This window comes from Hemitrygon akajei, chromosome 25, assembly GCF_048418815.1.
Source record: "Hemitrygon akajei chromosome 25, sHemAka1.3, whole genome shotgun sequence".
Classification (NCBI taxonomy): domain Eukaryota; kingdom Metazoa; phylum Chordata; class Chondrichthyes; order Myliobatiformes; family Dasyatidae; genus Hemitrygon; species Hemitrygon akajei.
In genome coordinates, this window is record NC_133148.1 from 43,888,291 (window position 1) to 43,911,847 (window position 23,557).

A 23,557-nucleotide genomic window follows, 5' to 3' on the forward strand; every position below is an offset into this window, starting at 1 on the left:
ATTTTTGTTTTTTTTTGACAGATAGCCCAATGGAAACAAGCCACACAATAGGTAAGAGGTCACCCACTACATCAAGGTCCAAAGTTCAAAGTAAATTCATAAAGTACCTACAGTAAATGTCATCATATACTACCCTGAGGTTCATTTGCTTGCAAAGAAATACAATAGAATCAATGAAAAACTATGTAAAAAGACTGAAAGACAACCAATGTGCAAAACTGTGCCTACAAAAAATAATAATAGATAGATCGATAATACTGAGAACATGAGTCATAGAGTCCTTGAAAGTGAGTCTGTAGGTTGTGGAATCAGTTCAGAGTTGAGATGAATGAAGTTATCTACACTGGTTTAAGGTTGAGGGGTAATATTGTTCCTGAAACCTGGTGGTGTGGGAAATTCCTCCATATACTAGACAGGTATATGGAGGAATTTAAGGTGGTGGGGGGATATATGGGAGGCAGGGTTTAAGGATCGGCACAACATTGTGGGCCGAAGGGCCTGTACTGTGCTGTACAGTATTGTACAGTATGTTCTATTTTCTAAGTTTCCCATACCTCCTTCCTGGTGGCAGGGGTCCTGAATACAACTGGGTTTTAATTGCATCACGAGGAGCACAGGTTTGAAAGGGATCCTGTGCCTTTTACAGTTCCCTCCCAACATCTCCCAGGGTTCAGTTTTAGTGTTTTACACTCTACCTGTTCTATTGCTTACCGTGTTTTGCCAGGGCTGGTCTTGCTGATCCAGGTTGTTTGGACAGGTCTAGTCATGGTGTGACTTGATTGCATGGTGATACAATTGGCCCTTGAATAAAGGCCAACGGAAACACAGCCTAGAGGTAGTATGGAGAAAGGGGCATCACAGCCTGTCAACTCCCTTCTTGGCTAAGAGCTTGAGGAATGAGCAGGTGACTGGGTCAGCAAAAAGGGGATGCATCAGACATCCTGTCTCCCAATGTGCCCTGCTTGGAATGTTTGAGGCTCCCTGTAGGCCTTGCATTTGGCACGGATGTGGGTCATTGCTGCAATGAGGGTGGGTGGTGACACCATTTTCCCCTCCCTGTCTCCACATTCCTGGCATCCCTGGCTGTGGCTCACAGTTCATTGTTGGCAGCTCCAGGCATGCCTTCCATCCCTGCAGGCACTGGACTGGAAGAACTTGAGCATCCTAATGAAGGGATGAAACATCTCCCGCCAGCTGATACTGTTCAACCTGCTGAGTTCCTCCAGTAGCTTGTGGCAGGGAACACAATTATGGATGGATCAATAGACAGTGTGCTAGAGGACCTCAGTGCCTCGAGCACCATCTGTATGGGGAAAAGAATTATCAACATTTTGCGTTGAAACCCTGCATCAGACTCTTTGACCTGCTGAGTTCCTCCAGCAGATTGCTTATAGCTCTATCATGTACTGTGTCTGCCCTCTTCCAAAGCCCTTCATGGAACACTACATAAGGACACAAGAAACGGAAGCAGGATTCAGCTATCTGGCCCGTTGAACCTGTTTCACATTCGATGCAATCATGGCTGATCTGGTTATGGACTCATCTCCTTAACCCTTAATTCCGCTGCTATGCAAAAATCTAACCATGTCTTAAATATATTTAATGAGGTGGTCTCTACAACTTTCCTGGGCAGAAATTCCAATCTCTGAGGAAAACAGTTTGTCCTCAAATCCGTCCTGAATCTAGTCTCACTTACCAGTCAACGTCCCCTCATTCTAGTCTCACCTATCAGTGGAAACAACATTCCTGCCTCAATCTTTTCTTCCCTTTTCATAATTTTATGTTTCCGTAAGACCCTCTCTTATTCTTCTGAATTCTTCCAGCTGAGTACCTGCTGGACAGCATCTATATTGTGTATGGGGCTGAAGAAATGGGTTCTTCAAAATTCCAGATTGTGAATCGCGTTTAAATTCCTTACCATGATGGGAGTTAAACTTGTGGTTCGAGATTTGTAGTCCAAGCCTTGTGTTTTCTAGACTGGTAATTTAACCACCCTACCTTCATGGCTTCATCTTGTTTCTTTGTCTTCTAGGGCACGCAGCCCAGAGCGGGTTCTCCTGGCACTGGTGGTACGTTGTGATGGCTGTCGCAGTGGCCGCAACCTGTGCAGTGTGCATCACAGTGTTGGTTGCCCGACACTTGAAGAAGGAGATCCGATACGGGTGAGGGCCACTTGAATGGGCTAATTTGTTCTCTGATGGATGTGTGGTCTTTGTCATAAAATCATTGAAACAGGATATTCGGCCCACTATGTCCATGCAGGCAGTCAACTATTGCTTGCTACTAATCTCTGGTTTCCCTCTCACTTACCTGACTATCACCTTCATCCTATTCTCCCTTTTCCCATGGTCTACTCTCCTTCTATCAGATTCCTTCCTCTTCAGCCCTTTACCTTTTCCAACTATCTCCTCCCAGCTTCTCACTTCATCCTCCTCCCCCACCTACCTTCTACCTCACCTTCCAGCTCGTATTGCTTACTCTCCCCCAAGCTTCTGATTCTGGCTTCATTCTGCTTTCTTTCCACTCTTGATGAAGGGTCCCTGCCCAAAACATTGATTGCTTATTCTCCTCCATAGATGCTGCCTGACCTGCTAAATTCCTCCAGTATTTTGTCTGTGTTACTAACCTGATTTACAAGCATTTGGTCCTTAGCATTCTATCCTTGGCAATTTATACCCTTGCCAGAGTCTCTGCCCCCACCACCCTGCAGGAGTGTTTTCCAGATTCCAACCATTTGCTTCTGCTCAGATCACCTCTCACCCTTTTACTCTGAACCCTTAATTTATGCCTCGTGACCATCTGATGCGGTATGTGTGTTAAATGGAGGAAGGTGTGGGGAGGGAAATCTCTGCTGTTCCTTCAACCAGCTGAGTAAATCCAGTCTACAGACTCTCCCATGTCTTGCCCTGAAGAAGCTCAACACTGTACAAAACGTAGCAGCCCACTTGAGAGGCAGCCCATCCACTACTATTCAATCACTCCACCACCCACACATAGCAGCAGCTCACTGAGACTGCTGACACAGCACCTTCCAAATCCACCACTTCTACCAGCTGGAGAAAAGGCCAACAGAAGTATGGTGACCAACTGGAAGTTGCCCTCCATCCCCACACTTTCCAGATTTGGAAATCTATCACCGCTCCTTCACAGTCTCTGATCAAAGTCACAGAACATCCTCCCTAACAGCACTGTCAGTGTACCCACGCCTCAAGAACTACAGCAGCTCACCAGCACCTTCTAGGAGATGGGCAATTAAATGCTGGTTCAGCCTGTGAAGTCCATATCCCTGAATTCATTAAAAAGAAATTTCACTGGGCAGTAAGTTGGGGGAGAGTTGAGTTTTTTGTGTTACCTTATTGCTGAAGGTAGGAGCAAGGCTGAGGGGCTGAATGATTCTGTATGCTCAAGTGTTTATTACAGTAAGACGGCTAGATAACTGGTGTGGCGTAGATTAAGGAGAAAGCCATTGGGAAGTCTTACTCCATTTTAGAGTCTAGATAATTTATTCAGAATGATTTGAGATTGATTGGAGCTTAATCAAACGTAATATTCCCTCTTCTGTAACAGCCTCTTCAAGCAGAGGCCTTTCCATAGTGTGGCTCAGCTTGGGGTAGCTCTGCCAGCTCTGACTGGATGTTCCATCAAAGGACCTTTCGACTGCCATTGCTCTACCCCTCTCTCACACCACTGGTTTCCAGGCATCTCTATCCTTACAGTGCTCAGCCTTCTCCCGGCCAAGTGAATATTTTTCAGTTGCTGATTGGATGATTCTTCACTGTCAGTCACTTTCTCCCCAATAAGACACTGATGAATAAGTTAATCGGCAACAGGGCCAGTTCATTGTCTGAATGCCTGCTTATGCTCCACAGAGAGGCATTCGAGCCTATGATCGATAGAGGAGAGTTGGTGGTACGTTACCGAGTCAGAAAATCATACAGCAGACGGACCACTGAGGCCACCTGTGAGTATTTGTCACAAATCTGACACCGCAACATTTAATCCTGTTGTGAGAAGTACTCTGCAAGTCAGTCAGCATCTGTGGAAAGAGAAATAGTTGTATTGATTTATTATTATCATGGGTCAAGATGCAGTGAAAACTCCTGTTGACATGCTATCCAGACAGATCATGACATGCATAAGGATACAGAGATAGTAAAACAGAAACCTGAATTCAGAATATAGTCCAATCACAAACAAGAGAATCCTGATGAAGGGTTTTGGCTTGAAACATCGAGCTTGCTCTTTGCCATAAATGCTGCCTGTCCTGCTGAGTTCCTCTGGTATTTTGTGTGTAATATTCAGAATATAATGTTATAGTTACAGAGAAGGTGTAATGCAGATAAGTACATGAGCCACAATGAGATAGATTGGGAGGTCAGGAGTTCATCTTTTAGCATGTGAGAGGTCCATTCAAGCCTCTGATTACAGTGGGATAGAAGCTGCCCTTGAGCCTTGTACATGTTCTCTGCTTTCATATATTCTGTCCAGTGGAAGAGGGGAGAAGAGAGAATGACTGTTGGGAGGGGTTCTTGATTATATTGGATTCTTTCCTGAAGCAGTGGAAAATATAGAAAGAGTTAGTGATTTGGGGGATGGACTGGGTTGTGTTCACAACTCTTGTGATCTTGGACAGAGTAATTCCCATGCCAAGCTGTGATGCATCCGGATAGGATACTTTCTATGGTGTATCTGCATATCTGGTAAGAGTCATTAGATTTTCTAAGCCTTCTGAGGAGGTGGAGGTGCTAGTGTACTTTATTGGCTTTAGCTTTCTGTGGATGGCTGGTGACATTTACATGCAGGACCCTGAAGTTATCGACTATCTCCACTTTCACCAGGGTCTTGGTTCCTATGCTCTCATTAGCACACCACGGTCCCAGTTCCCACCCTCCCATTAACACACCACGGTCCCGGTTCCCACACTCCCATTAACACACCAGGGTCCTGGTTCCAAGCACCACCTTACCATTTACCTGTACTGTGGTTCAGGCACTCCCTGACCATTTACCTCTCGTTTGGTTCCCTTTCCCCTTTACTATTTACCTTTACGCTGGTTCCAGCACTCCACTTATCTGTACTTTGATTCTGGCAGCCCTTGAACATTTGTCTATATTCTGGTTCTGGCACTCCCTTTAAATTTTACAGGTTCTGTTTCATACACTCTGTTGTACTAACTGAACCACTGAACATCCAAGGATACGGTGTATCGGATAGATAGGTTAGTAGGCAGAGGGAGTGATGTGGCCCTGTGTATAAGAAATAATATTAAATCATTAGAAAGGGATGACATGGGATCGAAAGGTGTAGAATCTCTATGGGTTGAGTTAAGAAATGGCAACGGTAAAAGGACCCTAATGGCAGTTGTATACAGGCCTCCAAACAGCAGCCTGTGGATTACAAATTACAGCAGGAGACAGAAAAGGTGTGTCAGAAGGGTAATATCATGATAATCGTTGGGGATTTTAACATGAAAGTGGATTGGGAAAACCAGGCCAGTACTGGACCTCAAGAGAGAATTTGTAGAATGTCTAAGGGATGGTTTTTTATAACAGCCTGTTATAAAAAGGGGATTGCCTGTGCTGGATTGGGTGGTGTGCAGTGATCCGGAGGTGATAAGAGAGCTTAAGGTTAAGGAACCCTTAGGGAACAGTGATCATAATATGATTGAGTAAACTTTGAAATTTGAGAAGGAGAAACTAAATTTCAATGTGTCGGTATTTCAGTGGAATAAAGGAAATTACAATGGCATGAGAGGGGAACTGGCCAAGGTTGACTGGAAAGGGACACTAGCAGGAAGGACAGCACAGCATCAGTGGCTGGAGTTTCTGAAAAGTGAGGGAAGTGCAAGACAGATATATTCCAAAAAAGAAGAAATTTTCAAATGGAAGAAGGACAGTACCGTGGCTGACAAGTAAAGTCAGAGCGAAAGTAAAAGCAAAAGAGAGGGCATACAAAGAAGCCAAAGATAGTGGGAAGATAGAGGATCCGGAAGCTTTTAAAAACTTGCAGAAGGAAACTAAGAAGAAGGTCATTAGGAAGAAGAAGATGAATTATGAAAGGAAGCTGGTGACTAATATCAAAGGAGATACTAAAAGCTTTTTTAAGTATATAAAGGGTAAAAAAAAAGAGTTGAGGACAGATATAGGACCAATAGAAAATAACACTGGAGATATTGTAATGAGAGATGCAGAGACGGCAGAGGAACTGAATTCATATTTTGCATCAGTCTTCACAGTGGAAGACTTCTGCTATATATCAGACTTTCTAGAGTGTCAGGGAAGTGAAGTATGTGCAGTGAAAAGACTGAGAAGGTGCTCAGGAAGCTTAATGGTCTGAGGGTGGATAAATCTCCTAGACCTGATGGAATGCACCCTTGGGTTCTGAAGGAAGTAGCTGAAAAGATTGCAGAGGCAGTAACAATGATCTTTCAAGAATCGATAGATTCTGGCATTGTACCGGATGACAGGAAAACTGTAAATGTTACACCACTATTTAAGAAGGTGGGAGGCAGCAGAAAGGAAACTATAGACCTGTTAGTCTGACATCAATGGTTGGGAAGTTGTTGGAATCGATTGTATTCAGGAAACAGAGAGTCTACAGATGATTTGGATAGTTTAGGGGAATACAGTGTTGGAAAGTGTATGGTCATGCACTTTGGTGGAAGAAATAAATGGGCAGACTATTATTTAGATGGGGAGAGAAATCAAAATGCAGAGATGCAAAGGGGCTTGGGAGTCCTTGTGCAGGATACGCTAAAGATTATCCTCCAGGTTGAGTCGGTGGTGAAGAAGGTGAATGCAATGTTGGCATTCATCTCTAGAGGTATAGAATATAAGAGCAGGGATGTGATGTTGAGGTTCTATAAGGCACTCATGAGACCACATTTGGAGTATTGTGTGCAGTTTTGGGCTCCTTATTATAGAAAGGATATACTGACATTGGAGAGGGTTCAGAGAAGATTCACCAGAACGATTCCAGGAATGAAAGAGTTACTGTATGAGGAATGTCTGGAAGCTCTTGGACTGTATTCCCTAGAGTTCAGGAGAATGAGGGGGGATGTCATAGAAACACTCTGAATGATAAAAGGCCTGAAGAGATTAAATATGGCAAAGTTATTTCCCATGGTAGGGGAATCTAGGACAAGAGAACACGACTTCAGGATTGAAGAACGCTCATTTAGAACAGAGATGCGGAGAAATTACTTTAGAGTGTGGTAAATCTATGGAATTTGTTACCATGAGTGGCTGTGGAGGCCAAATAACTGGGTGCATTTAAGGCAGAGATAGATATGTTCTTGATTAGCCAGGGCATCAAAGGGTTTGGGGAGAGGGGATGACTGGGAGAATTGGATCAGCACGTAATTGAATGGAGGAGCAGACTCAATGGGCCGAATGGCCTACTTCTGCTCCTATATCTTATGGTCTTATTGTCTCATTACTGAGTAACATCTTTATTTTAGAAAGTATGAGTTAAAAGTACAAACGTTTGTAGATGCAATGGCCACTTTATTTGGTATATCTGTACTCTTGCTCATTAATAATAATATCTAATCAGCGAATCATGTGGCAGAAACTCAATGCATAAAAGCATGCAAATATGATCAAGAGATTCAGTTGTTGTTCAGAACAAACATCGGAATGGCGAAGAAATGTGATCTAAGTGACTTTAACTGTGAAATGATGGTTGGTGCCAGACAGGGTGGTTTGAGTATCTCAGAAGCTACTGATCTCCTGGCAGTTTCACAAACAACAGTCTCTAGAGTTTACAGAAAATGGAGCAAAAACAAAAACATCCAGTGAGCAGCAGATCTGTGTGTGAAAACACCTTGTTAATGAGAGGGGTCAGAGGAGAATGGCCTGACTGGTTCAGGATGACAGGAAGGTGACAGTAACTCAGATAACCACGTGTTATAACCGTAGTGTGTAGAAGAGCATCTGTGAGCAGACAGCACATTAAACTTTGAAGCTACATCCACTTCAAGTGCATGAAAATGCATCAGTGGCCACTTTATTACGTACCTTCTGTACTTAATAAAGTGGCCACTGAGTGTATGTAGGAGTATTCATGAAATGATGTGGAAATTCCAGGAAATCTACCAGTCTGCACCAGTAAAGCCCCGAGCAGGCCAAATTACTAGACCTTGAATGCTGCTATCGTATTTTGGTTGGCCAGGGATCTGGTCCTATCAGATGAAGGGTCTTGGCCAGAAATTTCATCTATTTATTCCTCTCCATAGATACTGCCTGATCTGCTAAGTTCCTCCAGCATTTTGTATGTGTTTCTCTGTGGTACCTGTTCTATTAGGAGCAGTGAAACAACTCCCCCCACCCCCGCCAGCAGCTTGCCCCCTTGGGGTAAGGGTTTGAGTTGCTCAAGTAGTCCACATGCCAACAATGAGCAGATGAATGTGTCACCACATCATGGATATAGATTGGTAATTGTGGGAGGGAAAAGTTTCATAATACTCTAAATACAAACCAAACAGCTGTGTCCATACATCTGTTGTGAACAACATAAGGTCAGAACATTTCCTCAGACCTTCCATCAGCTGGTATTGTGTTCCTGGTCTCAGGCCATTAGCTGGCATTGTCTTCCCAGTCTCAGAAATGCAATGGCACTTGGGGATCTCCCAGATGGCCTGAAAATGTACTCCTGGGCTCCATGTGCCCAGAAGGAGTGAGGTCGGGGAGATAGGACAGATGTTACAGCCGTGTGGCCGCCAATAATCTGTTAATGAGCAAGAATAATTCTTGTCAGAATGAGTCACAACAGTTTGCAGCTCATGCATAAACAATCTGGCCATTCCCCTGAAGAAGTCCCGACATATCAGAAGAATTGTGAGAAGCAGGATTGAGAATCTCTGTAGCTCATGCATAAACCATTCGGTCATTCTGCTGAGAAAGTCCCCACATATCAGTGAGATTGTGCGAAGCAGCACTGAGCATCTTTCCTGATCCACAGAGATTAACTAAGGAGGAGTTGGGGGCATGGAAGGTTATATTACTCAGGCTTTTAGACCATAAGACATAGAAGCAGAATCAGGCTATTTGGCCCATCAAATCTCTACTATTTCATTATGGCTGAGTTATGTTCCCTTTCAATCCCATTCTCCTGCCTTCTCCCGGTAACCTTAAGCACCACATTTTGGCCTAATTTTACTTCTTAAGAATCTATCTACCTCCACTTTAAATGTACTCAATAACTTGACCTCTACAGTCAACTGTGGCAATGAATTTCAAAGATTCACCACCCTGACTAATCATCTCTGTTCTAAGAGGATGTCCTTGTATTATGAGACTGCCCTCTGGTCCTAGATTCCCCCACTACAGGAAGTTCCCTCTCCACATTTGATAGGAGGTCCTACCCCTCATTCTTCTAAATTCCTGCAAGTACAAGCCCAGAACCATCAAACATTCCTAATATAATAAATCTTTCTTTCCTGAAATCACTCCCACAAACCTGGTCTGGACCGTAAAGATTCTGAAGTGCGACAGTAAAAGGGAGAGGGGTAATCAGAGTGAAGATTGTTCAGGCTGAACAATCCAACAATTCATTCATAAAATTAAAAAGCTGAAAATTAGCAACTGACAGGAAGAACCCTAATCAGTAAAGGGTAGGTGAGATAACTGTGAAGAGCAAAAGATTATCTGTATTCTGAGCTCATACTTTGTGTGAGAGGTCAGTGAAGGCCTCTCGATTGTCATCATACAGCACAGTTTGTACAGGCTGTAGTAATCAGTGCCTGATCCTGACACAGTGTGGTGGATGGGGGTTTATACAGACTTTGTGGTAATCAGTTTCTGATCCTGACACAGTGTGGTGGATGGGGGTTTATACAGACTTTGTGGTAATCAGTTTCTGATCCTGACACAGTGTGGTGGATGGGGGTTTATACAGATTATGATATTCAGTGCCTGATCCTGACTGTGTGGTGGATGGGATTGGTATAGGTTGTGGTAATTCAACTCATTGAATAGAGAGATATTGTACAGAGTATGTCCTCCAGCCCATCCAGTTTGCATGCACCATCTGTAATTTCCTCTGGTATCAATAAAATATTTATCTATCCATCTATCTGTCTACCACCCATTTACTTTAATCCTATTGGTTATTCTGCCCACATCCTCATCGCCCTCCACCCACAGAATCTGCTATTGACTATGGCCAGTTAACCTACCAATTATTTCCTTGTTTGTCTGTTTGTTTATTTGTTTATTTAATTGATTAGTTGGTTCATTAGCTAATTTACATATACTGCATGATAACAGGCCCTTCCAGCCCACTGAGCTTGTCCCACCAAATTACTCCCATGCAACCAATTAATTTATTAACCTATTCAGCTTTGGAATGTCAGTAGAGCTCATAGCACCCAGAGAAACCTACATGCTCACGGGCAGAATCTGTTAACTCCCTGCGGACAGCGGTGGAATTGAACCCCAGTCTGTAATAACATTACATTGACTGTTACACTAACCATGCCACCTATGGATGTCTTTTGGATACCCGGAGAAACAGGAGCACACGGTGAAAGCCCACATGGTTTCAGGGGAATGTGTGGACTCAACATGGACAGCAATGGAGGTAGGGATTGAATGTGGCTCTCTGACTCTGTCAGGTAGCAGCTCTGTCAGCTGAACCACTGTGAGGAAAGATCCTTCCTTCAGAGCACTGCGTCACCCTGTTACTACTTGTCTCAAGGTGATCTCCAGACCCAGGATGATGTTCTGATGAAGGATCTTGGCCAAAAATGGCAATAGCTTATTCAGCTCCATGGATGCTGCCTAATCTGCTGAGTTACCTTAGTATTTTGTGTGTTGCTCAGGATGAGAAATGTTCCCTATGCAGTTCACATGAACATGAGGAGTGTTCTACAGCTATTGCGCAGTTAGATGTTTGAACGAATACAGCCACAATGGAGAATTTTTAAGCAAGATTAATGCCTGGATTTCCAACCCTCTTCATTGCACAGCAAATTCAGCTGATTCCCAACAGATTGAAAGTTTTTGGGCAATCATTTATGATTATGAATTTGACAGAGAGAAGGCATTCCACCAAGGCAGATGGCACTTCCTTACCCAAGGGAAGACATTAGCTGAGGAAGGAGATTCAGGTGGGCAAATGGAATTAAGAAGCAGATCATAGGTGATCTAAATGAAGAACAGAACAAATTATTTTTGATCTAATTAATTGATACCTTTTAAAGTACAACATTAGTTTTGTTTTGTCTGCTTCTCTTTCCACTGGAACAGAGGAGACCTGTACTTATACGTGGTCTTGGTGAATCCAGGAGATATATAACCGCTCTATCGGGCCTTGTCGGGTTTCCTCCAGGTGCTCCAGTTTGGTATTCGGGATTGGTTTATTGTGCTGAGATACAGTGAAAACCTACATTTTGCAAGCCATCCATACAGATCATTGCAAACTATAACTACTCTGAGATGGTACAAAGAAAACTAGTAGCTTACTTATCTAGTAGTATATGTGGTGCCGAACAGTGGTAGTGGGACAAACTCACACTACCTAAAAGTGCTCCTCACGGCATGCACCTCAAATAGCCTCTGACAACCAAGTCCATCTCCTGGCCTTCTTGTGTGGCTTAGCCTCTAAGCCCAGTGGAACTGTTTCTACTGACAGGAGAAGGGGCGAAGGTGGGTCTTGGCGCCTTAAAACCAGTGCTTCGGGTAGATGGAGCTTGTCAGCCTGGGAAAGCCGTCCATCTAGGAGAAGGAAAACTCTGATTTCAAACCTCTGCTGCCTTGCGGCCATAGCCACTTACAGGAAAGGCTTTGGGAGTAAACCCAGAGGACAAATCAGAAGCTGGAGTCCCTAAGGCAGTCCGATGTTGGGTTCAACCTTGCTCTGGTAACTCCTGTGACGTCACTGGTGCCAAGCTGTATCGGCCCTCGCCCATCCCTCAGACAACATTAGTGGCGTGGAGAGGGGAGACTTGCTGCTTGGGCAACTGCCAGTCTTCCATTCAACCTTGCCCAGGCCTGCACCCTGGAGAGGACACTCCAGCGTTGCCTCACTGTGACAGGACAACACGGATGATGAGACTTTCCAGGTGCAGATCTGTGGTCTCGCGAGACTATCGGTGCCATCATCATCATCATCATATGTGGTGCATGACCTCAGTGTGCCAACTGGCCTGTATCTCTGCTGTCTCTCTCTCTCTCTCAATGGTGTTTGAGCCTTCTGTGATATAAGAATCAACTGTACAGCAGTGGAAAGCAATAATTGAATATAAAATATAGTGTAAGTGCAGTGCAAGTTGACAATAAGGTTCAAAGGTCATGTCAAGGTACACTGTGAGATCAGAAGTTCACCTCTAGCTTTCGAGGTCTGTTCAAGAACTGTAGGAGGGAAGTTGTCCTTGAGCCTGCGTGCTTTTAAACATGTATCTTCTGGAAGGGGGCAAAGAGGGAGGATCCAAGTTGTGAGGGGAGTCTTTGATTATGATGCAGCTTTTCCAAGGCATTGAGGTGTAGACAGGGTCCATGGAGGGGAGGCTTGTTTTCACATCCACAACCCTCTTGGACAAAGCATTTGCCTTTTCTTCTACACCACAATATGTGTAGTGTGGTGGTTAATTGGCTGTGGTAAGATTTCCCTTGCATATAGGTGTGTCAGAATCTGGGGAAGTTGATGGGAATGTAGGTGAAATTTTTAAGAACTGGGAATAATAAAAAGGTGCTTGATGGTTATCATGGACTGGATGGGCTGAAGGGGCAGAGTGTGTGCAATGTGGCTATAATCCTGGTGTGCCATCACAAGCTATTGTTCTATTGCCTGGGCCTGGGCCTGGGCCTGGGCTGTGGACCCCAGGCAAAGGTTTCATATTTGTTCTGTTTGTGATTTAATTTGGTTTGGAGAGTCAAGTGGAGGTCAATGAGAAAGCTAATGATTCTAATACTATTTTTTCCTACTGTAGGAGGTTCAAGGACTCTGCACAGCTGGTAAAATGTTTTTGGGATGCCAAGAACTGGCCGGTTAAATGTTTTATTCTTGTTGTAACCAGTGTATCCCTCGTTCCCTCTTTGGGAATTATTGGAAGCAATTGACGGTCAGGATATAGCAGGCTGATCGTAGAGTCATAGAGAAGTGCAGCACAGAAACAAGCCCTTCAGCCCATCTAGTCCACGTTGAAACAATTTAAACTGTCCACTCCCGTCGACCTGTACCCGGACCATAACCCTCTATATCCCTACTGTCCATGTACCTATCCTAACTTCTCTTGAACATTGCAATTGAGCTCGCATGAACCACTTGTCCTAGCAGATCATTCCGACTCTCACAGCCCTCTGAGTGAAGAAGTTTCCCTTCATGTTCCCCTTAAACTTCTCACCTTTAACCCAGGGCCTCTGGTTGTAGTCCCACCTAACCTCAGTGGAAAAAGCCTGAATACTTTGAGTTGTTGAGCAGTCATGAATAACTTGGAAACTTAACAAGCATTTGCTTTAGTTCAGATTTGGTGGAATGTTATCAGGGCTGCATGGAATCATACAGCACCAAACAAGGGGCAGCCAAACCATTGCACCTATTCATATTCATCCTATCGACTCACGTCTGGTCTGTAGCCTTCTTTGTCATAGTGATTCAAACACTTGTCTTGAGGCTTAAATGATAGGAGAGTATTTGCCTTCAGCACCTCCTTAGATTCAAATAATCACTGCACTAACATAATTCCTCTGTAGATGTACTACCTATCACCTTACACCTACTGTATGTCCACTTCATTTTACATAGTGCCATCATAAGAGTAAAGGTTCCTATCTTTCCCCTTGTGAATCATCCTTGTAATTTTCGACGCTTCCATCAGGTCACTCCAAGAAAAATAAATCCAGTCTATCCAATCTCTCCTCCTGATGGAAACACCACCTCCCAGGTGACATCCTGGTAAAGTAACTCTGCTATCACATCCATAAACTGCTGGGATGGCAATCAATTGGGAATGATGCAAAATGAAATCTGAATCAAGGTACTTGATTGAACATAGAACAATATAGCACAATACAGGCCCTTCTGCTAACGATATTGTACCAAACTTAGAAGATACTGCAAGATCAATTTTAGCCTTTCCTCCCACATGATATCTACGAGTCTCTTAAATGTCCCTCATGTATCTGCCTCTACCAACACACCTGGCAGCACGTTCCACACACCTGCTAATAATCCTGCCATTAACCATGCACTCTGCCTTCAAGCTTGATGTTCTGAAGTGATTCACTTCTGACCTTTTTTGGTTGAACTCCATCCGCCACTTCTCAGCCCAGCTCTGCCTCCCTTCAAAGTCCCGTTATAACAACAACCTTCTAGAGTGTCCACAACTCCACCAGCCTTCGTTTCATCTGCACTCTTACTAATCCAGCCTCCCACTTCCTCTTCCAAATAATTTATAAAAGTCACAAAGAGCAGGGGTCGCAGAACAGATTCCTGACAAACACCACTGGTCACTGACCTCCAGACAGAATATGCTCCATCTACCCTCTACCTTCTGTGGGCAAGCTAATTCTGAATTGATCTGAATGCAGAATCAGTGTAGTTCAATCCCAGCTCAGTGTGGAGTGGTTTGGTCCCAGTCTCTGTTGGAAGCCGTTGGGCGTACTTAAGGCAGAGACTGATAGGTTCTCGATTGGACATGGCATCAAAGGTTACGGGGAGAAGGCCGGGAACTGGGATTGAGGAGGAGATAGAAAAAAAGGACCAACCATGATTGAATGGCGGAACAGACTTGATAGGCCACATGGCCTAATTATGCTCTTATGTCTTATGGTCTATGAGTAAATGCTGAGCAAGGATTTATCAACCTGATCCACCAGTCAGTGGCCCACTGGATGACTACAAGGAGGCAGAGTGTTGAACTGTGTAGAGCCACTAACACAGCTCCAGTGACCCAGATTATGTGAGTGTGTGTGTGTGTGTGTGTGTGTGTGTGTGTGTGTGTGTGTGTGTGTGTGTGTGTGTGTGTGTGTGTGTGTGTGTGTGTGTTCACAATCCCCCTGCTGATCCAGTTTCTTCCCACATCTCAAAGACATGCAGGTTGATAGGTTAATAGGTTGCTGGAATTTTCTCGAGAATGTAGGTAAGGGGTTGAATCTTGGGGGGGGGGGGGGTGGGGGGAAGAGTTGATAAGAATGTGGCAGGAATAAAATGGGATTAGTGTAAGTGGGAGCTAGATAGCATGGGCTGAAAGGCCTGTTTCTTGGTTGTAGTTCTCCATGCTGCTTGAGTTGTCTGAAATAAAAAATAAAATACCTTGGGGAAGAAATACTCAGAATAAGAGTGAATGAAGAAGATCAATCTCAGAAACTCACTAGAAACATTTTCAAAGAACACTCTTCTATCTATGATTATAAAACACATTAACTTACAAACAAGTAATCATGGACCATTCCTCCAAAAATACCATTTTCACTTTTAACAATACAGCTGCACTTTAGACAACTGATATGTGCACAAAATCCAATCTCAAAGATGAAGATTGAACAACAAATATTATAGCCTAGTTCATAATCCTCTTCTAAATAATTTATATTTATCTATTAAGTACAGGAACATTCCCCATCTAACAAGACTAAACATGTCACTGAAATTTTTATCTTATTTTATTTAGAGATTCAACACAGTAACTGGCCCTTCCGGCCCAACGTGGCCAAACCACCCAGTTACACCATGTGACCAATTGACCTATTAACCCATATGTCTTTGGAATATTGAAGGAAACCAGAAACCCACGAGGTCACAGGGTGAACGTGCAAACTCCTTACAGCCAAGGAAATGAAGCCAGATTGCTGGAGTTACACACGAGGAAATCTGCAGATGCTGGAAATTCAAGCAACACACACAAAATGCTGGTGGAACACAGCAGGCCAGGCAGCATCTATAGGGAGAAGCGCTGTCAACGTTTCGGGCCGAGACCCTTTGTCAGGACTAACTGAAAGGAAAGATAGTAAGAGATTTGAAAGTGTGAGGGGAATGTTTGTGTGTGTTGCTTGCTGGAGTTATAGTAGTGCAAGGAGACAGTGCAAGGTCCTTAACAGTGTTGCGAGCAGAGAGATCTTGGGATCAAAGTTCATAGCTCCTTGAAAATACACAGGTCAATAAGGTGGACTTTATTGACCATTCCTAGAGAATGCTTGCTTTTATTAGTTGAGGCACGGAGTTCAAAAGTCAGGAGGTTATGTTGCAACTTTACAAAGCTCTTGTTTAGTCCACATCTGGAGTACTGTGAACAGTCCAGGATATTGATGCTTTGAAGAGGGTGCAGAAGAGGCAAACTGGATAAGTTGGGTTGTTTTCTTTGTAGCGTCAGAGGCTGAGGAGAGATCTGATAGAGGCTTACAAGACTATGAGAGGCATGAACAGGGTGGACAGACAGTATCTGTTTCCCAGAGTTGATATGTCTAATACCAGAGGGCATGCATTGAAGGTGAGAGGGAGTAGGTCAAAGGAGGTGTGAGGGTAAGTTTTTTATTCAGGGATGCCTGGAGTGTACTAAAGAATACGTACATGACGCTGGAAGAACTCAGCAGGTCAGGCAGCATCTGTGAGAACTCATGGGTGCTGCCTGACCTGCTGAGTTCTTCCAGCGTCGTGTACGTATTCTTTGATCCACAGCATCTGCAGTTGTATTTTTGTGCCTGGAGTGTATTGCCTGGTATGATGGTATTAGAGGGTTTCAAGAGATGTATGGACAGGCACATGGATGTAAGGAAGATGGAGGGATATGGGCATGGTGTAGGTAGGAGGGATTAGTGTTTGGGTGCTTTGGATTTGCTTTTTCAATGGTTCAACACAACATTGTGGGCTGAATGGCCATTTCCTCTGCTGTACTGTTCAATGCTCTATGTATGTTGCCAGGGTCAGGGATGTTTTGAATTGGGTCTGTGGCATTCTAAAGGGGAAGGGTGAGCAGGTAGAAGACTTGGTAAATACTGGCACCAATGCTATAGGTAGGAAAAGAGAGGAGATCCCGAAGAGAGAATTTAGAGAGCTAGGTAGAGAGCTATAAAGCAGGACCTCTGGGGTGGTGATCTCTGGATTACTGCCTGTGCTACATACCAGTGAGGGTAAGGACAGGATGATTTGGCAAATGGAACTGGTGCAGGGGACAGGGGTTCAGATTTATGGATCATTGGGATCTCTTCTGGTAAGCTACGACCTGAACAAAAGGGATGAGTTATACCTGAACCTGAGGGGGACCTATATCCTTGCTGGCAGAGGATGGGAAACTGAGTGACAGGGCTAAGGGTGAGGTGATTGGTGTACAAGCAGAGGCAGTGTGTAGTGAGACTATTAGGAAGGACAGGCAGATGATAGGGCAAATTTGCAGTCAGAGGAATGAGTTACAATGTAGCAGAGAACAAAATCAAAAAGGTGTAATATTTGAATGCACACTGTATATGGAATAAGGTAGATAATCTTGCAGCACAGTTAGAAATTGGCATGTGTGATGTCGTGGACATCACTGAGTCGTGGCTGAAAGAAGATCATAGCTGGGAGCTTAACATCCAAGGATACACATTGTATTGAATGGACAGGCAGGTAGGCAAAGGGAGTGGTGTGGCTCTGTTCTTAAAAATAATATCAAATCCTTAGAAGGAGGTGACATAGGATCGGAAGATGTAGAATTGTTGTGGGTAGAGTTAAGAAATTGAAAGGGTAAAATGACCCTGATTGGAATTACATAGGGATATCTAAATACTGAAAGGCCTAGATAGAGTGGACATGGAGAAGAAGGGTCTTGGATCCCAGGGTATAGCGTCAAGAGTAAAAGGCAACCCTTTGAAACTGAGATGAGTTGGAATTTGTACAGCCAGCTGGTAGTGAATCTGTGGAATTTGTTGGTATCAGTTGGTATAACACAATTACAGTGTCAGCAGCCAGCGTTCAATTCTGCCACTGTGTGTAAGGGGTTTGTATGTTTTCCCTGTGACCGTGTAGGTTTCCTATGGGAGTTCCAGTTTCCTCCTCTGTTCCAAAGATGTATGGGTTAGAAGGTTATTTGTGACGTGAGTGTAAGTGGGCTGTGCGGGTTTATTGGGCCGGAAGGGCCTGTTACCATGGTGCATCTCTAAACAAAGTCAAATAAAGGGGGTTGTGGAGGCCAAGTCAATGGTTGTATTGAAGACAGAGATTACTAAGTTCTTTGTTTAATAAGGGGGTTAATGGTTACTGGGAGAAGACAGGAGAATGGGGTTGAAAATAAATTAACCATTCGATGGGCCAGATGTCGTGATTCTGCTCCCAAGTCTTGTGATGTTATGCTGGAGGAACTCAGTGGGTAAGAAGGAACTGTTGTGGTTTTGGGTTGAAACCTTGCCTCATGAGTCCTGATACAGCATTTCAACCTGAAACCTTGACCTTCCTTTCCCTCTCCGTAGATGCTGCTTGTCACGCTGAGTTCCTCCAGCAGACTGGATGTTGCTCCAGATTCCAGCATCTGCAGTCTCTGGTTCCTCTTTGACCTCAGATTTGAGCATTTCTTGTTCCAGCAGTATGGAGGTGGGGAAAGGGTGGGTTTCAAAGCAATACTAATTTCCTAACTTAGAACATGGAAGAGTACAGCACCAGAACAGCCCCTTAGCCCATAATGTTATGCCAAACTGAGTTAATGACTCCTAATTCCTTCTGTCAGGCATGTGGTCTATATCTATCCATTCTTTCCACATTCATGTCTAGAACTTCAGCATGCAATGCTCACAGACTTTGTTGTACTGGTCTGAAACATGCCTGTACTCTTCAACAGGAGAGAGGAAGAATTTGGTGGACTTGGGGTGGGGAATCATTAAGCAGTCTTTTCCCCTATTCATGTTGGTCTAATCTCAGCAAGCTAGAAGCATGGTGCCACTTGTTTTGAGAAGTCAAGTGCTTGGAGCTTGTAAGTAGAGTAGAATGAATGAGATTAGTACAGGAAACTGAGGTGGGATTGTTTGTTGCGAAACCCAGGCACTGGCAAGGGAGACTGGCCGAAGTCCAGGAAAATCCAATTCATACAAAGACCTTTCTGCTCAGAGCCAGTGTTCAGTGTGACTGATGATGTTTGATAGAGAAATGAGGTGTAGAGCATTTTAACTATTTTAAGTTCTCAGCCCAGCTTCCGTTCCAGTGTTAGGGAGTCCTGGGTTTACAATAGGGTTAAAGTTACAATAGGGATCATAACCTCAGCCCAGCCACCATTCCAGTGTTAGGGAGTCCCTGGTTAACAATTCAGTTCAGTTCCCGATAACTGATTGTAATCCAGACTGTCTGTAAGTCAGAAATGAACACAATGTTTGGCAGAGGATTACAGAAACTGCTGGCAGCTGGCCTCACGTACTCTATGAGTGAGTCTACTCAGGGCTCCCAACTCTGTTCGACTGCACACAGTCCCCAATTGTTGAGGCTCAGGGGTAGCCTGGGGCATGCTGTGGAGAGAGGACCATTGAAATGCCTCTATTTCACTCAGCAGAAGATGTTTGCAGCCAGCAAACCCCCTTTTGCCCATCCTGCTGGTCTCGCAAGCGCATGCTCATATGTATGGGGTGTCATGTCCGGTATTTGTAAGCCCCCGGGCAGGACCTCCAATTTAAATATTTCATCTCGCAGAGGCATTATGAGTCTTTGGAACCCTGGTTGGAGGGAAATGTGAGGGAGGGCAAAGTACTTGTCTATACTTCGGGCTGAGGTTAATAGGTTTGTAACCAGGGGGAATTGAGGGGAAGGGGAAAGTGCATGAAAAGAGCTTTGAAGGATAGCAGATCATGATTCTAGAATGGCTTTTGTCCTTCCCACTTCTTAACTCCCTAGGTTATTGCTGCACTTTGCCTAACTTTGGCATAGTTTTGTGTTGAAGTTCTCTAGTCTAGCTGGACACCTTCCCAAAGGTTTTGTCACATCACTGCACAGTCGCCTGCACAATTGAACACTTGTTCATCCAATTCTATCATTGGCTGCTGCTGCCAGAAGAACAGTCAATATTAGGTGTAAACAAGGATGGTGGGATGGTGCATTTCAGACCAGAGAATGGATGGGTCAGAAGTGAAGTTTCAACAGAACTATGTCAACAGTTTTGAAACGGAGAGCCTTATTAGACTTTTTAATGAACCTCCTGTATGTTAAAGATGAACTCTTGACCTTACAATCTACCTGGCTCCTTATTGTCTACCTGCACTGCATTTTCTCTGTAATTGTAACCATTGGTAGGTTGGTTTATTATTATTACATGTACCAAGGTACAGTGAAAAATTTGGTTTGCATGCCATCCATACAGACCATTTCATCACATCTAGATCGTACAAGGGAAAGGCAATAACAGAATTCAGAATAAACTGTTTCAATTTTACAGAGAAAGTGAAGTTCAGGCAGGCAAGAAGCAAGGGTCATGATAAGTGAGATTGTAAGGTCAAGTGTTCATCTTTTTGTACAAGAGTGCTCTAGATTTATTCAAGAATCATATACAGTATCAGATGGATACAAGCTGTCCTGATGATACAGTACACATTTTCAAGCATTTGTATCCTCTGCCCCATGGGGAGAAGTACGAATATCTAGAGTGGGAAGGTTTTTGATTATATTGACTGCTTTGGCCAGGCAGCAAGTGTAGACAGAGTCCATGGAAGGAAGGCTGGTTTCATTGATTTACATACTCTCTGCGGTTCCTTGCGGTCATGGCCACACCAAGCCATGACAGATCTGGTTAGGATTCTTTCAGTGGTTGCATCTATTGGAGTTCAAATCTGGCGCCATTCTATAGGGAGTCTCTGTTCGTCCTCCCTGCGGAGTGCGTTGATTCTCCCCAGCAACGCCAGTTTCCTCCCTCAGTCCAAGACATACTGGATGGGTTAATTAGTCATTGAACATCGTCCTCTAATTAGGTTGTGGGTTTGCTGGTGCAGCATGGCTCAAAGGGTTGGAAAGGCCAACTCCAAGCCAAAACACTAAATAAATAAAATCTCTAAAGTTAGTGAACCTATGTATTTCTTTAGTCTGCTGTAGAAGCACAGACCTTGGCCATGATGTCTATATGGTTAGACCAGGACAAGGTTCTGGTGATGTTTACAACATACTCTGTGTTCTGATACTTCTTTACCACTGTATTCATGTTGTGAAATAATCTATATCTTACAAAGCTAAGATTTTCACTGTATCTCAGAACATGTGGCAATAATAAATCAATATCTAAGATTAAAGGAGGTTAAAGATTATTTGTCACATTTTCATTGAAGCTTCAAGACATATAGTGAAGTGCTTTGATTGCATCAATGACAACAAAGTCCGAGAATGTGCTGGGGGCAGTCCGTTAGTGTCTCCATGCTTCCAGTACCAACATAGCATGCCCATAACTCACTAGTAGAATGTAGGAGAGGAAACCGGAGCACCTGGAGATAACCAATGCAATCATAGGGAGAATGTATAAGCTCCCTACAGACAGCGGCAGGAACTGAACCCCCGATCACTGGCACTATAAGGCATTACACTAAACCCCATGCCACCATGCCGTCCAGTCAGTATAACTGTTGGAGGAGAAGAGGTCAGATTGAAGGTGATGAGAATTTTCTTGAAGATGAAAGAATTTTCTTTGATCCAGCACAATATGAATGGAATTACATCTTTCAAAAGGAAATTGATGTGATCTTAAAGGGGAACATTTAAGAGCTGCAGGGGTAGAGCAGGCAGCAGGACTGAGATCACATCATCCTGAAAGCACAGGCTGGTTCATCTCTGGTAGAAGAGTCCTCAAGTAACACTTATCTTCATATTGTTCACAAACCTGGCACAAAGCCATCAATTCTGTCAGCAAAATCATTGACATGTAACATAAAAAGAAGCAGTCCCAACACAGACAAAAACACCACTAGTCGCAGACAGCCAACCAGAAAAGGCTCTCTTTGTTCCCACTCTTTGCCTCCTGCCAATCAGCCACTGCTTTATCATGTTAGAATATTTCCTGTAATACCATGGGCTCATAGCTTGTTAAGCAGTCTCATGTGTGTCATTTTGTCAATGGCCTTCTGTAATTCCAAGTACACAACATCAACCACTTCTCCTTTGTCTTTCCTGCTTGTTAATTCTTTGAAGAATTCCAACAGATTTGTCAGGCAAGATGTTCCCTTGTGCAGAACACAACAAACATATCATTTTCTGCAATATCTATCATCTTTTAGTGGTCCTACCACCAAACACATCTTTACCTACCCCACTCTGCTCTTCACTTTCTGCAAGGTTCGCTCCTCCATGATTCTCTGGCGCTGTACCAGGCCATGAGGCAAACAGTTAGGATACTTTCAACAGTGCACCTACAGAAGTTTTGCTCAGAGTATTTGTTAATATGTCAAATTTCCTTAAACTTCTAGGTTAGAGAACATGTCTTATGAGCAAGCCAGGATTTTTTCTCTTCGCAGCAAAGGAGGATGAGAGGCAACTTGATAGATATGTATAAGATGATAAAAGGAATAGGTAGTATTTAAGGTGAGTGGAGGAAAGTTTAAGGTTTATAGTTTAAGGTGAGTGGAGGAGTTTTCGGGGGGTGGAGATCAGAAGTAGGTTTTTTACATAGAGTGGTGGGTGACTGGAATACACTGCCAGGGGTTGTGGTATAGTTTGATAAAAATAGGGTCATTTAAGCGACTTTTAGATAGGCACATAGGTGAAAGGAAATGGTGGGTTATGGGCTATGTAGGTGGGAATGGATGGATTGGTCATAAGTTAGTTTAAAAGTTCGGCATATAGTTGTGGCTAAAGTGATTAGAGATATAAAGATTAACGTTACTATTCACATGTGGACCGACATATCCAGTGGAATCTATCATCTGTGTCTATATACCCCCAACTGACTAACCTTTATTAACCCGTACACCTTTGGAGTGTGGGGAGGAAACCCATGTGGGCGTGGTGAGAATGTACAAACTGCTTACAGATTGCAGTGGGAATTGAACTATGACAGCTGGCGCAGTAACTGCTACACTATTGTGCTGCCCTGTATTGTGCTGGGTGATGAATTAATAGTGATTCTGCTCCTCATAAGGATTTTCAATCTTTATTATGGGTGTTAGGGTGAACAGATCAGCTCTGACTAGTCAACAGTGACACCATTAACCTTTGATGTTTGACCTTTGACTCCACTTCTTCCCCCACCCTTGCTGCTGCAGTGAACACTCTGGGAATCAGCGATGACCTCAAGGAGAAGCTCCAAGATGTGATGATTGACCGCCACAAATTGGCCCTGGGCAAGACCCTGGGTGAAGGTAAGTGTGGGTATCACGGTGACAGAGGGCTGTTACTCGCAGTCTGATGGTGGTGACAGGGATCCAATAACCTGATCCATGTGCTCATTGTCCACGGCCATGGGTGATGACCATCTGCCGTATATTCATGTCTTTCATGGGGACTGACACTAACCGGTAACATTGATCTGTTTTCACCAAACAGACCTTAAGGCTTACAGCCAACAGGTCGTTAACCATGCACTCAGTCAGAGGTGCGAGCTGGCATACACAAGTGAGTACTAGACAGAGTGGAAATGGAGAGGAGGTTTCCAATAGCAGGAGCATCTAGGACCAGAGGGTACAGTCGCAGA

General features: G+C 43.9%; 1 protein-coding gene across 2 annotated transcripts in view; it reads left to right on the top strand.

The window, feature by feature from the left end:
- axl (AXL receptor tyrosine kinase) overlaps window positions 1-23,557 on the top strand; it is a 177,862-nt gene that overhangs the window by 120,563 nt on the left and 33,742 nt on the right. The window contains exons 10-13 of one of the 2 annotated variants that reach the window (XM_073029426.1): window positions 22-51; window positions 2,033-2,162; window positions 3,870-3,961; window positions 23,130-23,225. In XM_073029426.1, the coding sequence (XP_072885527.1) occupies window positions 22-51; window positions 2,033-2,162; window positions 3,870-3,961; window positions 23,130-23,225 (348 nt within the window). The remainder of the gene's footprint in view (window positions 1-21; window positions 52-2,032; window positions 2,163-3,869; window positions 3,962-23,129; window positions 23,226-23,557) is intronic. The other variant, XM_073029427.1, reaches the window with a different exon arrangement.